Consider the following 17315-nt stretch of genomic DNA (forward strand, 5'->3'; position numbering starts at 1 on the left):
GTCTTAGCTTTGAGCCCCTTGATGGGGACATATATGAGTTGACGAACTGTGTCAAGTACAAGAACACTAACTCTTACAAAAAAGTAAGAGTATCGAAGTATTTTTTTACATTATAAGGTGGCAATCGAAGAAGTGGCCAACGACATATGCAGTTGCAGATGCGTTGCCTACCTTTACTCAACGGATGAGGGAACGTACAGAAAGAATATTCCCACTTCCTATACGACCTCTCCTCCACCAAATCCACTTCCCCTTCCAATCCTCTTCTCTTAAGAAAAATAAGGGAAGGGAAAGAGGAGTACAATTAGGCGTCAGGAACGCACACACATCAAACTAAACGCGAAATTACTTTCATTTCACGCCTATCATCTGTGTGGTCGTGGTATTTCACCGGGCGAGCCGACCTGTTAAATGACCTGTCACAATCATATTGGTAGCGGCTTGGCTGCAGTTATTTTCACATGCAAATAATCTTCGACATAGTCTCAGGATAGACTAAGACTGCATATATGTAAATTAACTTACTACACTTGCCCATTTGCATCTTCCATTTCAATTAACTTGCTTGTCAAGTTGGCGGAAGGCGGCATTTAAATATCTGCGACACGACACTGTCCTACCCTGGACTGAACATGCTAATATCTCCACATACATTATGAAATATAAACGGAAAGTTAGTTTTCTTTTCCGACATTGAATAATTACTCTTCCGAACATAAAGAAACTGACATCTTGATAAAGTATTTCGGCAAAAAATGGCACATCATTTATAAAGCTAACAACAACTAATGCGTAGTCATAAGCATTACAGCATTAAAAGCTCTGATACATATTTTTAAAAATAAATACACATCTTAAATAGAAAAATCGTCATCAATTATTATAAGGAAGTAAATAAATGATAAGACGACAGATGAGCAATAATTTTGTTCGAAACCACACATTTGTATAAACAAGCACGATTTTGATACAAACAAGTTCCGTTTTACTGTAATTGAATTCGGTTCGACGAACTTTAGAATGATTCACGCTATAATTTGTACATTAAAAAGTTGTTACAAATAACACAAGATAAATAAGCATATAAAGTAATGATATTAAAATTAGATTCGTTGAAAATTAATTTAAATTTTTCCATTTTTTTTTAAATTAACATTACAACATTAGTTCAGACTTTTGTATTAAACAAATTTTGGTATTTTTAATATAAATCGTATTGAAAATGTCCTCTTTTATAAATAATTAGCTGTCGCCCGCGACTCGGTCCGCGTGGAATTATAAAAAACTTAATGAATAACTCATATGTTCTCGCAGACTATGTTCTACATCTACGCCAAATTTCATTAGGATCCGTGCCGCCGTTTTGGAGATATCTTCTAACGAACATCCATCCATCTAAACTTTTGTATTTATAATATTAGTAATATAATAATTAATAAAAAACGTAAAACTTATCACAACCATAAGCTATATAAAGGAACTAACTTATATTTTAAAATTCTTTTAATTAGAAGTCCTTGACAAATAAAAATGCACTTCGTTCCCTAACAGTCACCCTTTGGCGGTACATTCCGTTTAATAACGACTCGTATGAGATTTTTGAACTCTGTATGATTCAACGGATTAAAACGAAACCACTTGTTTCGCGTGAGATCACTTCTAATAACAAACACTAAAAACAGGAAATCATAATGTTTAAGACTTTATTAATTTGATTATGACCGTTGGTGTTATTCCAAACAATCTTACTAATATTATAAATGCGAATGTTTGTATGGATGGATGTTTGTTAGAAGATATATTCGGAACGACTGAACGAATCTTAATGAAATTTGACACAGATGTAGAACATAGTCTGGAAGAACACATAGGCTATTTACTAAGTTTCTTTTTTTAATTCCGCGCAGACGAAGTCGCGGACAACAGCTAGTATATGAACATATATAATTAGATAACAAGTATATTGAGTTTTTTCAAGTACATATAGGACCCGGTAATAATAATTTTAAGGAGGTCTTTGGGATGTAAATACCTAAATTTCTTGAATCATTTTTAAACTTTATTTTAGATTTAAAAATATGCTAGGAACTTATATTTTAAGTTATATGACAACGATGTTTTTAACAACGACAGTTTTTCAACGGTTAATTTCCAAACTTGTCCTCAAAATGTTCAATTTTTGTGTTAAGTTATAATAGTAACAAGGTAATTAAAAAATATAAAAAACATGGTCCATTTACGTGCAGCCAAAGATTTTCTATTTCGCAAAAATAAATAGACACATAGAGTTTCGTGACAAACTGCATTTACTTTGCGTATTTCATTTAATGAAACGCCGTGTCATTTAGTTTCGAAACCGACGGCACTCTATATTTGAAACGACCTTGCAAAACTATTTAAATGCAACCTTAATCTGCACAGATAATATTTATTTTGACTTAATTATAAAATCTATAACAAAATTATATTATACTGTCGCCCGCGACTCCGTCGGAGCGGATTAATGAAAACTTAATAAGTAGCCTACGTGTTCTTCTAGACTATGTTCTACATGTATGCCCAATTTCGTCAAGATGCGTTGATCCGTTCCGGAGATAACTTCAAACAAACATCCATCTAAACTTTCGCATTTATAATATTAATATTATGAGTAAAATTTTTTTATAATGTGAAAATTATTTTAACTGGTTTAGTATTGAACTAGTTGGGTGGTCGAACACGATATTCTATTGACCTTGAATTAAATCCAATCGGTAATCCAGCTGGTATTTGATCCCAACTTAGCTCGAAGCAATGTTAATATTTCCGTAATTGAACTCTTGAATAACTGAGATTTAAGCAGATTATACTACCTGTGTATAAAAAAACTGCGCTTGATGACGTAACAATGCTTATACAGTAATAAAAAAAATATATTATGGATTGATTTATTAAAAAGTTAACGTTGTAGAAACTTTATATTTAGATCTGGTCTGAGCAAGGATGAAGTGAATCTCATGTTCATCTGTTACTCTTGTAATTATTTCTATTTCTGAACACCCCATCAAACGAATCATATAAATAAATATGATAAATAATTTAATGTAAAAACCATATTGTCTAGTCAATTTACTTGAGATGCACGCAATTGAATGGAAATTCACTTACTTAGAACCACATAGTATGTATATAAATATAGACTAGATTCTAAAGCTTGCAGTTAACCTATAAAAGTGCAATTTATCGACACGACATCAACCTGTATTTATGTTATCCGCTAACTACAATCAATTATGAAGCTGTGCTACATACAGGCGTCGGAAAAACTGACGGCCATTAGAAGCACAGTTACGTAAAACGTATAACGTTCTTCGAAGAAAAAAACTATTGGAAGCTCGACTATGTAGTGACCGAGTAACGGGCCCTAAGACCTAGTCTGCGGCTTGGAAAAACTTGTACAGGTATCGAGTTTAGTTAAGATGTTGTATATTAATATTGACGATCGAAGAACAGATTTTCATGCAAGTAAAATCTTTGCTATTAGTATATTAACTTTTGAAGTTTTTTAATATTAATATTTACGTAGGTCATTAAGTAATAGGGAAACGTATTTACAATTTAAATAGAATGAAAGCAAAATTGTTGGTCATCATGTCATAAATTAACACGATTTATATATCTCATTAAAATTAAGAATCTTTAAGACATGCTGTTCCAAAATATAGATGCGAATGTTGAATGTTTGCAACAGGATACGTAATATAACTAAATTCAATACTGTTTTTCTTATACATTTGTAGGACATCTCTCCAATAACATTTCCTCTATAATAAGCTTCAACTAATCTTACCATAAACAGATGATTCCGCAGCGCATGCGATTCGCATTGACAACCGTTAGCGCCACCTAACTGTACATAATCCGCTCAAGTTACAATGCCACTACTGCACCACTGGTTGTCCTTAATACGACTAATAATTTAAAGCAGTCGAGCTATATTAGACATCGAGCCCTTCCACTTTCCTTATCGAGATGACTACTAGTGTACGTAATAAGGAACCTCAATGTCTATCAAGATCAATCTGTTTTGACATTTCTTGCTACTTCTATAATATAGTATAATGTAACAGTTCATTTTATAATAGACTCTAAATACTTAAACGTTTTTAAATATACATACTTTTTGAATAAAAAGAATATTTTTAATGTATATTTGATTATTGTTTATGCAATCATTTTCCATCTCACATAGTATGATTTCTTCGCCTTTATTACTGCTTGCAAGTTGTTTCTAGTTTCTGTTTTATGTCAGACCAAGTTATACACAAAGTAAAATTTAAAAATATTTTATTTATTCAAGATCAAAACACAGTCACGGTTCGTTTAAATTACCTCAGTATCGTTTTAGAAAGTTTACTCGGATTACGGAAATGTAATCCCCGGTCTAAATGTAAGCAAACATCAATGAAAGCACTCAGAGTCAGCGGGCCCTGTGTGCCCTCTGTGTGCTCGAACAGTATCAAATGTTACCTATAATACAGACGTTTCAATCTGCAATTACGATCACGGGTCGCAGGAATAAGGTGACCACACTACTTTGAAAAACTCAGGATATCCATAAACTATGAATTTAATAAATACATCTTATGTGCAACTAAAAATCCAATATCAAAAATTTTCAAAATGAACAATATTTAAATAACTATCACATGTACAATAATATTTGAAATTTACATAAATAATTTTGCACAAAAACTTGCTTGAAATTTGGAGACTTTCCGAAATATGGAAAAGAGGTCCCACAATTATAAATAATGGCTGGCCTCAATAGTATTACGTGTACAGAGAGTTTCAAATAGAAAACCAATACATACAAACGACAGACAATCAAGCCCTTCCAATACGGTACATAAATTTACAACTCTAATGCCATTTACTTCAAGTATCAAGAATGTTCAATGAAGAGACAGGACAAGCGGTGACGACTGACGTGCGCTTAAGGTCCCATTTACCGTACGTGAAGAGAATGGTACTAAAGTTTTAAATATTCATCTACTACTTCGACTGAATAAAATAGAGTAAAGAGAATTAATTACACTAGACAAGTGCGTATTGTGACTAAATCAAATAATTACGAAACAAATGCATAACAACAAAACCCACACGTTATTATTATATAAGACAAAAGAGCAGGATACTAGATTAAAACCAGTACAGCATTCAAGAAGCAATAAAAATCAAGAAAGAATTGTTATATTTAAACGAGCTGTCCTCCGCGACTCCATACGCGCGGAATTAAGAAAAATACTTCATATTTAGCCAATGTGTTCTTCCAGACTATGATCAATATCTGTGCCAAATTTCATCAAGATCCCTTGAGCCGTTTCGGAGATATCTTCAAACTAACATCCTTCCATCCATCCATCTAAACATTCGCATTTAGTAAGATGCAAGATAGAAAATGACGGTGATAAATTGATTAGATTAATTAATTGAATTACCGTCGGTTTCCGACACTAAAATATCTGTATAAAACAAATCGTCATCCTTGTCATTATCTTTGACATAACAGAGATTACAAAACATATATTGTATTTTGGTCTCAAAAACTCAAGATTGATGAATGATGTTTTGAAAATGTTACGCTAATGTTTCACCATAATGATGACTAAAAAAATACAGACGTTAGCAAAACTTTGTCAATAAAAACGTCAATACATTTTAAATACAGCCTAATAACATTTACTAAATTATTAATAACTCGTTGATGTTGATGATTCAATCAAAATCGTTAAATGAACTCCGTTTATACCGCTCCATACATTATTCCAAGGAAAATATTTACATCTCATAGGATTTGAGGTGAATCATAATTCTATGAATACTTAATCTGAAATGACTAATAATTTATTGTTTAAACAGCAACGAACTGTAATAATTCTGAAGGCGTCAATCTCCTTTTACTTATAATCTCTTTAATATAGAATTACAATGAATTCGCAATTATTGATAGACCAAAGAAATAGTAGTGAAACATCCATTGACTCTTACTTTACCTCCTACGTTGAATAAACTAAAAATATTAAAAACGACATAATATCTTATTCAAAAATATAAGTGTTATGTTAACCGATCCGTTAAGCCCGGCTTACAATACAATAAAAACTAATACATATTTATTTAAGCCAGCTGTGTAGACTTATAACTTAAATTCTTTTCGTAATTCAACTGTTAGAAGTGGATGACTTAGCATGTTAGTCAACCGCCATCAGCGTCAACAAGTCATTACGTGTAATTGGACGCGCCAGTTTGACGGACCGTAAGTGACCTTAGGGTTGTGCTGTCAACGTCAAGATTGTACCAACGTTTATCGTTTGACCTTCTCGCCCTCTGAAAAAGCTTCGTCCAAAGCTTTTTCGCTTCGATTGTTTTGAATTCATAACAAATAGGAAGGTTATTTGTTAGGCAATTAATTTGCATGGCAACATAATACGAAAGAAAAGTAACGGCATATCTGTTAATTAATTTAATTAATCTACTGTAAATTTATACGCAACAAATTATTTGCGCAGAAATGTTGTGCGCAGCAATTAAATATTCTTCTACTTCCTATTAGACATCAAAACAAGATAATCTGTAGGACTTGAATAATGCTTTCTAGAACTATCAATACAATTGTGAAAATAAATATTTAATACAATAAAGTAAGATTAAAAAATCTAAACTTAAATATCAAAAGGTGAGCGGTAAGAAATTACCTGCTCAAGTGGAAGTATTGATGACGTGCCTCCGGACATTTTGTTGCTCTTAACATTTCCGAGAAACACCTTCCTTCAAACTACCATATAATAACATTCAACACGGTTATTGTCGAAAACATATCTGCTGCAGCGTTTTATCCCGGTCTTTTGTCATTTACATGCGTCTATTCTGAATAGACCAAAATATGCAATGAAACAAACTAGGTATGACATATTTACAATACTGCGACAATTTAAAAAATAACATTCATAACCGTATCGGTGAAACGGGTTTGAAAATTATTTTTGAAACAGTAATACTCGAATTCCCTTTATTTAAGTATTCATATTATTACTAAATTCAGAATTTTAACTTGTTCCTGTGTGATTTCTTTTAAAAAACAACTAAACAACTCGTCTAACTAACACTTCTATGAAATAACAAAGTACTAAGTAGCGAGACTTGACACGGCTAACCACTTGTACTGAAGCTAAGCAGTTTGCCCGAAGGCAGGTATTTACCATAACAAGGGAGGTAACACAATAGAGAGCCGATAGCACGCACATAACTTGCTCTAACTACCTGATGCATACGATACGCCCTTTACACTTTACCAACTAGATCTTCTCCAGATAGTGCGACGCTTTTGTACCCTTATTTCCAATGCAGATAGTACAAGATCCAAATTAAATGTATTGTTCATAATAATAGGAATGGTAATGCTTTTGCCTACGTAAAAGAAATTTATATTCAAAACCTGGATTACCTACGCCTACATTTCAGTAAATAAATAAAAATATATAGAGTAATTTGATTTTTAAAATAAATAAAGGTTTAGCTTTAGGTTTAAAGAATTTATTCTCAAAAAGACAAGTTCTTCGTTTTACGTGAATCAGCTACACAACTGCAAAAACTGCAAAAAAAAAACATTAGAAAGTACCAACTTGAGGTTGAAACACAATGTGTCAATTTGTAAAGCCGAGCGCACAAGTAACACAATAAAAAGACTTTCCCATAGTTTTTCAAATCCACCGTTTGCTCGTTTCTCGAACAATGGTCAATCAATACGAGCACCAACGTGACCGAACACTTTAAAATAGTAACGGAGTTCCCTACAAAAACTATTTTTATGTGTATACTAGTTGTACCCCGCGACTCCGTCCGCGCAGAATTAAAAAAAACGAAGTAAGTGTGTGTGTGTGTAACTATATGTTCTTATAGGCCAAAAGTTCTACATCTATGCCAAATTTCATCATGATCCGTTGTGCCGTTTTGGAGATGCCTTCAAACATCCATTCATCCATCCATCTAAACATTCACATTTATAATATTAGTAAGATGTAACCGAATGCGACCATTGCACTGCTATTAGGGCATTGCTTAACTAATAGTCTTTTACAAGTACGTCATAAAGTATATGAGAATTCCCAATTACTTCTTGATATACGTTGCCCGCCCCTTGTTTATCTGTAACTTTATTGACGACCGATTTACGTCGGCATTAAGTACTAGAAATACTCTTAAAGTAAATATAATATAGTAATATTGCTTAATTAAGTTTGCCCAATTTGCCAATAATTAAAAATAAATAGGAAAGGAATTAAGGAGCGTCGGTAGCTCAGGGGTTAAGCACTTGCAATCTGCAGATCCTGGGTTCGAATCATGTATCATGTATCAACGTGTTTTTCGAGTTTCGATTTATATATTTATCCGACATTCTTGCGATAAAGGAAAACATCATGACGCAACCTGCACACATATCTGAGGATAAAACTTAAAGATATATGTGAAGTCACCAATGAAACTGAGACAGTAAACAAATAAACGATTTCGATAAATTATATTTATTACGTAAACTATAAAATTATCCAATAAAAAAACATATACCTAATTAGTGCACAGATCGCCGTTAATTACAAAGCGTATGGAAAGTACGTATCGCCTTTTATGGCAAAATAAATGTAATGAATCAAAATACATTCCGATATTTTTTCGCAACGTATCGAGGAGCGAAAGTGGTGAGTGGACAGTGGTTCACTGCCATATGTGGTGAGCGCGCAGACGTCCAATTAGAGGGAATGCGCGCCCCGGGGAACGACAATCTTCACAGGTAGTTGCATTTTATAACCATAAAAGCGATTTATTATCGCCAAACGATGTGACAGCATTGTAGTCAATAGATTGTAGTCGCATTTAAGGAATGAGGTGAAAAAGAAATATAGTTTACCTTTTCAAAACCACCATTAAATTAAAATTCGTCGAATTAATCAGTAAGTAACCTAAAAAATAAAAATAAATTTGTAATCTTATACCTATCGATATCCAACACATAGCATTTATTTTTTATTTTTTATGTTTTATGATGTCATGAATTTTTATTCCACATCTTATAAACATTGCAATCGTTAAGAGATATCCAAATTTGAAGTCAAATATAAAATGCAAATTAAATTCTAAATTTAAAAAACGAATCCCGCTTCCAAGAATGAATTTGAATGCAACCCTAATAAATTCAACCGTAAGTATCACCACGTACTTAGAACATTTGGCGATTAAATAAACCATCATGTTTGTGATCCGCCTGTACATCAAGGTCCGCCATAAAAGGCGGCAACCACAATGCCTTGGGAACTCGACTCATTTGAAGAGAAAACATCACAGCGCGTCCGAATCGGTTCGCTAAATCGCTTTTAAATGGAACTCTACAGACGTTTCATGACACAAGTGAGCGAGCGGTAACAATGCACCTCCTACATAAATTGCTACAATCATACGATCTCCGACTATCTAAGTGTCTGGATTCCCTGCCCTCAAATGATAAAGTAGTTATATACGTTGTCTACACGAATAGACAAAGCGAAAGCATGAATCTTAAACTTTTCAGAACTTAAATTGTTTACGCCTTTACCCTACTACGTACCTACTTAAATCGTTTGGTATTAAATTTCTATGCCATATTTGTGAACAAATATAAAACCATTGTATTATCATACCAAAAAATACAGTCCTTAATTTCATAAAGCAGATTTTTTAAATTACGTTATTTGATCAAAACTAGTTCCAAGAATCACTGTGAATGTAGAATAAGTTGTGCTCCCACATTTTGAGTGTCACCTGAGATAGGCAAGTGCGTCATGACACACTCGAGCTGTGAACAAACAGAGGGCGAGCGTCAAATGTGATATCACCGGGATTATCACTATTTATCTGGACATGATAACGGACCGTATTAAACGTGGGCGCCGAGACTGCTACGCTTTACCATCGTTTAATAAATGAATTAAATTATATAACACATTAAATTATATAATACTATTCTTAAATTACATGTATATAAGCTACAAAATAATTTAAGAATTATGTATACCTATTTAAATTGTTTTAATTATGCTTGAAAATGTGAAGTACTATCGCAATCAGTTCGTTCATATAAGACAGGGTTACGATGTGAAATCGAACACGTCATTAGGCATTTAATGCAAAAAAAAAAATAACAGTATCTTATAACGGGTTCTTTAATGGTTCTCCGTTAATAAAACCCGCAACTTACAACACATAAAAAGATTTCTGTTGTCATTTCTTCAAGCATGTGATCTTTTTGTCAGACTCGTCTATAAAAGACTGGTCGTCAGTAAAACCACGATGACCTTGTGCTTGCTAACGAAGGCTGCGCTCCATAAAAGGCGTGGCCACAACAAAAAGAAACGCTCCAAAGCATAAAGACCACACAAAAAAACATAATAAAGTAGGAACGATGTTCGGAACGCGAGTGCGACGAGCCGATTTTTTATTTTATTTCTTGTTTTAATTTTAATTTATATACAAACTTAGTCGAACCTTGTGGGAATATGTTTACTTAAATGATTCCATGATTGCTGGAATTTTAACATCGAATCCTTTTTATTGTTGTAAAAAAAAATTAAAAATTTCCCCCTTCTCTTATTAAAAAAAAGCAAATCGCAATAATAAGAGAACAATTCAGACACGAAGCCGCACTTGATGGATAGGAATTATGTGATAAAACACAAATCAAAATTGTATGTATAGAGATAGTCGTATACAAGATATAGTAAGACAGTACCAAAATTGTCTCTATGTTAATAAAAAAGATTTCATTGTTCTCAAAACATTCCAAAAGTTATATTTTTCTTTATCGAACGCCTGTCGATTATTTTATGTATGTCCAGCCAAACCCCACTTCAATAAAATAATCATATCGTAATAAAATATTACATGAAAAGATTAAACTCTGGCAATTCGCTATCGTTGTGTAAACGGGGCAGATGTGGTGCGAATTGGGTTACATAGATATGATAATTTATTCAGAAACATATACATAGAATTTACATTTAAACATATTAGTATATAATTAAAACGCATCTATGTAATAAATGTTATAGAAAAATTATCTAAAATTAATTTGAAGTGCGAATATTCCAACATTCTAGTGCATTAACGCGCGAAGAAAATTCCGATAGCTTTTCTTCTTGAGTACAGTTTTTATTTGCTTTTTTGCTTGATACGTAATTGGCCACGTAAGCGGAATGTATTTCCTATCTCCACTAGGGAATTTCCGAAACGTGCGAGCTTGATTATGCCAATTATATTTAATTGTACAAAACAGTGAAGCGAGAGATCTCTGCGATGCCTCATCATACATTATTAATTTTAACGATCACAGAATTCCACACTCGAACTATGTTTCATTGTACTCGTAAAAACAACGGTATTTTATCAGTACTTAATAATAGCAATCGTCACTGATCTTTGCTGAATAACCGCCTAGTTAAGCGGCTTATAGTGGGTCTCTAAGATCAAAATCTTTATTTAAAACATATCTGTCTTGTGAGAGATAATGAAATGTTTTATACAGAGATTTGGTCTCAAAAACCTACGGTTAGGCGTACATTGTCTTCTTCACTGAGCTGACTTCCAATTTAAACTTAATTTAAAGGTTAATACATATGAGGAATCGTATTTATTTCTAGTTGAGCTTAACCTTTCAGTGCCAATATACTTGTTTTAAAAATAATTTTCTAGTAACTGGATGTGGGTTGCACAGGACCGATCATTGTGGCGATCTTTGGGGAAGGCCTAGGCCGCCCACTGCTGGCGTTACGAGGCTGAATGGATGGATGGATGGAATTAGTAATTCTTATTAAGTTATTGAATTTGCTATGTAGGCTATATATATTAACTATGCAGCTGAACTTTGAATGCCTTTTTTCCTTGAACTTAGAAACGTAAATATTTCAACCATATGAACAATTTTGTTACTTCCATATTTCAGTGTTTCAGATCATACAATAATTCGATTATCTATTTGATATTATACAACAATAGAATTAGTCGGCAATATAAATTCCTAAGTGAGATAAACAATTTCTAAATTAACTTTACGCGTTTAACTTGTAATCATTGGCTGTGATTGCGACCTGCTACTGTCCGCGTTTAATTTGAATAAATAGCTTTGGTGTTGAATTACCAGTTGATCTGGTCGTATTGTATTTAAGGACTGGTTACTGGGTATCAAGCAGGGTTCAAAGCACCTACGACAACGTGGGTGGATAGCCTGGGATCTTAAGGTACTAACAAATGCAAATTGTAACCAATTATTTAAAGAACGTTATTGCTTGTTCGATAAATTAATATGCAATTATGTATGTTGATTCATAATGTATAAATTATATTATATACATAACTAGGTATAGAATTATATCGTGAAATACTTCTCGTGGATAATATTATGCAACATAACAACTTGAAGTTATTACATATTACATGTCATATATGTCATTTTGTCATTGTTAAATATTAGTTAAATATTATTATATAAAACTTTATACTTAAAATTTTAACTGGGAATACGAAGATATAAAATGTGACAAAGGGTTATTATCTAGGAAAATTACTGTAACCATATGTAGCAATACAAGTATCACAGCAGTGGAGTTCTACGGTAAGAATGTTATGATTGTCTATTGAATAAAGTGGTCCTCAGTTAAAAGATGACGCTAACTGATCAATCAATCGTAAACTGAAATTATAAATAATAGCTTTTACTTCCTTTTTTATTATTAATCAATGCCTTATTATTTTAACATTCTTAAAATTCAGTACCGTGTTCTAGCGTCGAAAGAATTATAGTCATTGAAGAAAATAGTTTAAACCGACTTGTTTACGTCCATTGAATCTTATCCCGCATAATGATGTGTTAAAGTCATTCGCTAGAATAGTCCCCAGTCACCAGAGTCCCGCGGCGCATGACGTGTGAACATTTTAATTGGAGAGAATCGGTCGCTAGGGGACCAACCCTAGCGTAAACCGAAATAGGATTATTGGAAATAACTACGCTTCATATGAGCTAATGGCACGCGTTCAATTAAACCAGAAATAATAACAAAGACGAAACGCGTTACAATTTTTTGCGGTAACGAAGCTTATCAAGGGACATTTCAAGCAATTTTTCCTTAAGCATATAAAGTTTCAATTTGAATAACTTCCATGTCATACCTTTTTAAAAAAAATAAAAAATTTTATGCGTAAAAAGTTTTTATTGAGTAACATTCGAAGAATTGGTATTAATTTAATAACAAATCGAATAACACATACAATAAGGTGTCAGATTTTGTGTTAAAAATTTATTATACGCAGGCGATGGTCGCAAGTGTTTCTTGTATATGGGTGCTATTTTTTACAGCTATAACTTTTTTTAACATCTAAAACGGTATAAAAATGTTACGTATAAACAGAGTTTTTACGAGTGCGTGTCAGAGTATGAGAAATGTCTTTATTTGTGGGCAAATGTCCGCAACGCTACGCCCACGTGACTTACGTACGTGTTGATAAACATTGTGTGAAATAAAAAAGTTAACACACGTTCATATGGACACACAGATTATGCAATAACGTGAATTTTAAAATGGCGTTTAACTTCGACACAAAAGGTGATGAGTATTTCGTTTACTCTATAAATACACTTCCTACATACAAATAAATAATATTGAATAACTTTTATTTGACCTTAAATTTACCTTCATTTTATATGAAATTAAATTGGAACTGAACTAAAAAAAGAATTGAGTCTTCTATTTTATTTCAAAAGAAGGGTAGAATCAGTCAACAAGTTTCATCACAAACGTATTAAAATCATCCATAAAAATACCACTGATAAATAATTATATTCATTTATAAGATAGAATCGCGCTCTGTTATCAAAAATCCATATTCCATTTAATTTATCAAAGTTATCAATTTCATATCACGATATACCACGCCCTGGGTATTGAACACTTGATACATCTGACACTATTTACTCTAAAAAAATGCAACAGTATACTTGGACATCGAATGTAAATAAAAAAAATCTAGAATTTTCTTATCATACCAACTTAAACCACCATTTAGAATTTCCTTGGATCCTGTCTGTAGTAATATCTACTCGCGAATTATTTTTAAAGAAATGTTGAAAGAAAAGTCTCGCAGTTTTACAGTATTAAATATTTTGTAAGATTTGACTCTATTGATGTAGGAATTTAAACAACTAAACATATTTAATAATTTTTAAATGGTTGATGTTATGAAACAAGAACGTAAGGCTCATTGTCTTACGGTAAAAATGAGACCATAGAAATTACTATCAAATATAAATCATTCAGTGATATTTTTCGTCTCTATTTATATGTATATATTTATACATTGTAGAGTATGGAATATAATAATATACGTTGGATATTATCCAAGTTTTATTACTTGTATTTTCCTTTGCAAAATATCAGTTGTAAATATAACGTATGACTCACTATAAATCTCTTGGAAATAGTGCTCAGGACTGTTTGATAACGTTTCAAGTACAGTTGCAATAAAAATATAGCAGGTTCTTTAAATAAAATGTTGTTTTTTTTCACCTATTTTACTTTAAACTGTCTTCTGGACGTGGACAGTAGTTATACCAATACTCTTTTACCATGATCATCATCTACAAACATTGGTTTCTTGCAACCTTTATCACCTGTACCTCAGATTTTTATTAATGCAACTAAAATAATTAGCACGAACCCTTTTTTTATTTTATTACTATTGTATTCACAAGAGGTCATAGAACGACTCTGTTTTTGTAGCAGTCGGCAATTGTTTGCATTACTGAAGTATCCACTTTTAAGGTAGCTGCGAGTTAAGCGCGCTTAACTTGAACCTCTTAAGGGTAACTTTGCTTGAGGGCTCCCTTGTATTTACTGTCGAGCTTATCTTAGGATGGCTTAAATTGTACTATTTCAGGATTTTTTATTATAGACATGTAGTTTTATAGACGATACGTTACATATTAATAAAAAAATGGTAAGAAATTTATATTTAGTTGCACAAGATATTCGATATAGGTCAAAACTACGTCGTAACCACAGCGGCAGCGAGCAATGCACGCAGTCCAAATACACTCAATGCACTTGGCACATTTCAAAAGGTTTCATAAACTGACCTGATTTCCAAATAAAAATCATTAGAATAACACCCACATATACACCAAATGCACCATTAGACTCTGAGTATGGCAATTACATTTTTGTAAGTGTAAAATGATAAAATTTAGGAATGATTATACTAAATTCTGATAAGATCGTTGTCTACATCCTGTTTCAGACGCTAAACTCTAACTAGCCGGTAGACGGCTTATATTAATCGCACTAGTTCTTGACAGATAAGAAACTCGAAATGTTGCTAACCTCAACTCAAGCTAAACAGTTACATTCAAACTAAGCTAATAGACGCGCAGTTGCCGGCGCAGGCGCAGCGTAAACACTTGCAAGAGGTCATGTGTTAATGTGAACAATACCGACATTCAGTATACGCCGGTGAACAATAACTTACAATGTATTTTAACTAATACTGTATTTAAATTTGTTGTTTAGTTATTTATGTAATAAAAAAATAGTCAATAGATAGCTTCATATCTTCCGATAATAATAGCCTACTTAATTATCGATAAATATATTTCATTATACATCCAAAGAAACGTATCAGCGCACGATATCAAACACATGGCAGTACCGGTGACCTTCACACAAATGATGTCAGGCGACTTATGTTTTTAAGAATAAATATTTGGAGACAAACTTATAACTTACCAGCTTGTTTTATCGCCACTCGTGCTGTTGATTGTGAGATGCTCGGCGACGGAAAATCCAAAATAAGAACCTTTCTCGCCGTACTTTATCACTGGAATCCTCGGCTCCAGGTTGAAACTGAAGGCACTATGTAAAATACACAAATATAAAACACACCAACATTCCTTCGAAGCCATCGTAATGTTCGTAATTTTCGTATTATAAATCGGGTAGTTAAATAAATTCACTGTCCACCAGTTATATTTTTGTACATCGCGATTTTCGTAAAGTATAAAATAATGTGGAACGCAAAGCGATGAGACCCCCAGCGCGGTTGCCGCTCGCCGGCTGAGTATTGGCGCTAAAGTTTCGTCGCGTTTCTGTTGACTCTACATTCAGATACAACGTGTTTGCTCTACGCACATCCGAACGCGCGCTCTCGGTAGAGGCGAGTGAACTCATAAAACATGCGATACTAGGAAATTCAACGCCATCTAGTGATGGAAAGCGATATACGCACGCCTAAGTTGCAGTATTTTTACAATTGAGATTGCAGCATTTTGTATGCCCATATTCACTGATTTAAAAATACTAGAATAATACAATAAATCGTAGAGAACCATTGTACTCAAATAGCATTAATGATTTTCTGTTCCGTAGTTACGATATTTTGAATGCTTAGTGTGCCCTCTACATTAATAACAGTGTATTTCGCCATTCAATCAAAAGGAATTATTTGTAATGCTTTAAATAAAGCCCGATAGGTGGATTCAGTCTTTATATTTGTGTGATTCTTTTTTAAATTCAAGAAGTATTTTTTTCCAAAGAACAATTACCAACAATTACACAAGAAGATCTTTAAAAAAAATTTCAAACATACTGCAATAAAAATTGCAAGTGGAAAATGGATTTCGCTCGCATTTCACTATGACGCAGCTTCAAGTGTCTGGCTGTCTTCCCAAATTATTGCTATTAATATCTTAAAATATAATTTTTAAACTTTTCTAGTACATAGACAGACATCTAGACTAGCAAGCTTTTTTGTTTCAATTATATTAATTTTAAACTCTCAGTTACTTTTTGCACACTTTTAGGATTTTATTTGATGCTTGTCAACTATTTCATCGCTTTTGACATAAGCCATACAGATATGTATGTAAACTGTTTACTAAATTGGCAACTAAACTTTCTATCATTTTTAACATATATGAAAGCATAAACTCTAGTAAAAAAACCTAACCACTTATTATGCTTTGTGCGTCTAGCTTGTCTTTTAAAGGGTGTCCAAGGGGTCTTATTGAATATTCGTTGTTTATACTCCGTTCTTATTATCGATAATTTTTTTATTACCAATTCAGTTAAAGTTCTTTTTTGCGTAACAACAGCATTAATAAACATCATTACATATTCCTAGGTTTTAGCTTATAGAAAAATTGGTAGACAGACTGTTGTTTTACACATTTTATTATAAGGATTTATAACACAGAAATAAAA

General features: G+C 32.7%; 1 protein-coding gene across 2 annotated transcripts in view; it reads right to left on the reverse strand.

The window, feature by feature from the left end:
• The window catches only part of LOC106717933 (integrin alpha-PS1), a 66942-nt gene extending 50683 nt beyond the window's left edge, over positions 1-16259 (reverse strand). For both annotated transcript variants that reach the window (XM_014511902.2, XM_014511901.2), the window contains exon 1: positions 15843-16259. In XM_014511902.2, the coding sequence (XP_014367388.2) occupies positions 15843-16018 (176 nt within the window). In that variant the 5' untranslated portion in view covers positions 16019-16259. The remainder of the gene's footprint in view (positions 1-15842) is intronic.
• Between the last annotated feature and the right edge of the window lie 1056 nt (positions 16260-17315).

Source organism: Papilio machaon, chromosome 13 (assembly GCF_912999745.1).
Source record: "Papilio machaon chromosome 13, ilPapMach1.1, whole genome shotgun sequence".
Classification (NCBI taxonomy): domain Eukaryota; kingdom Metazoa; phylum Arthropoda; class Insecta; order Lepidoptera; family Papilionidae; genus Papilio; species Papilio machaon.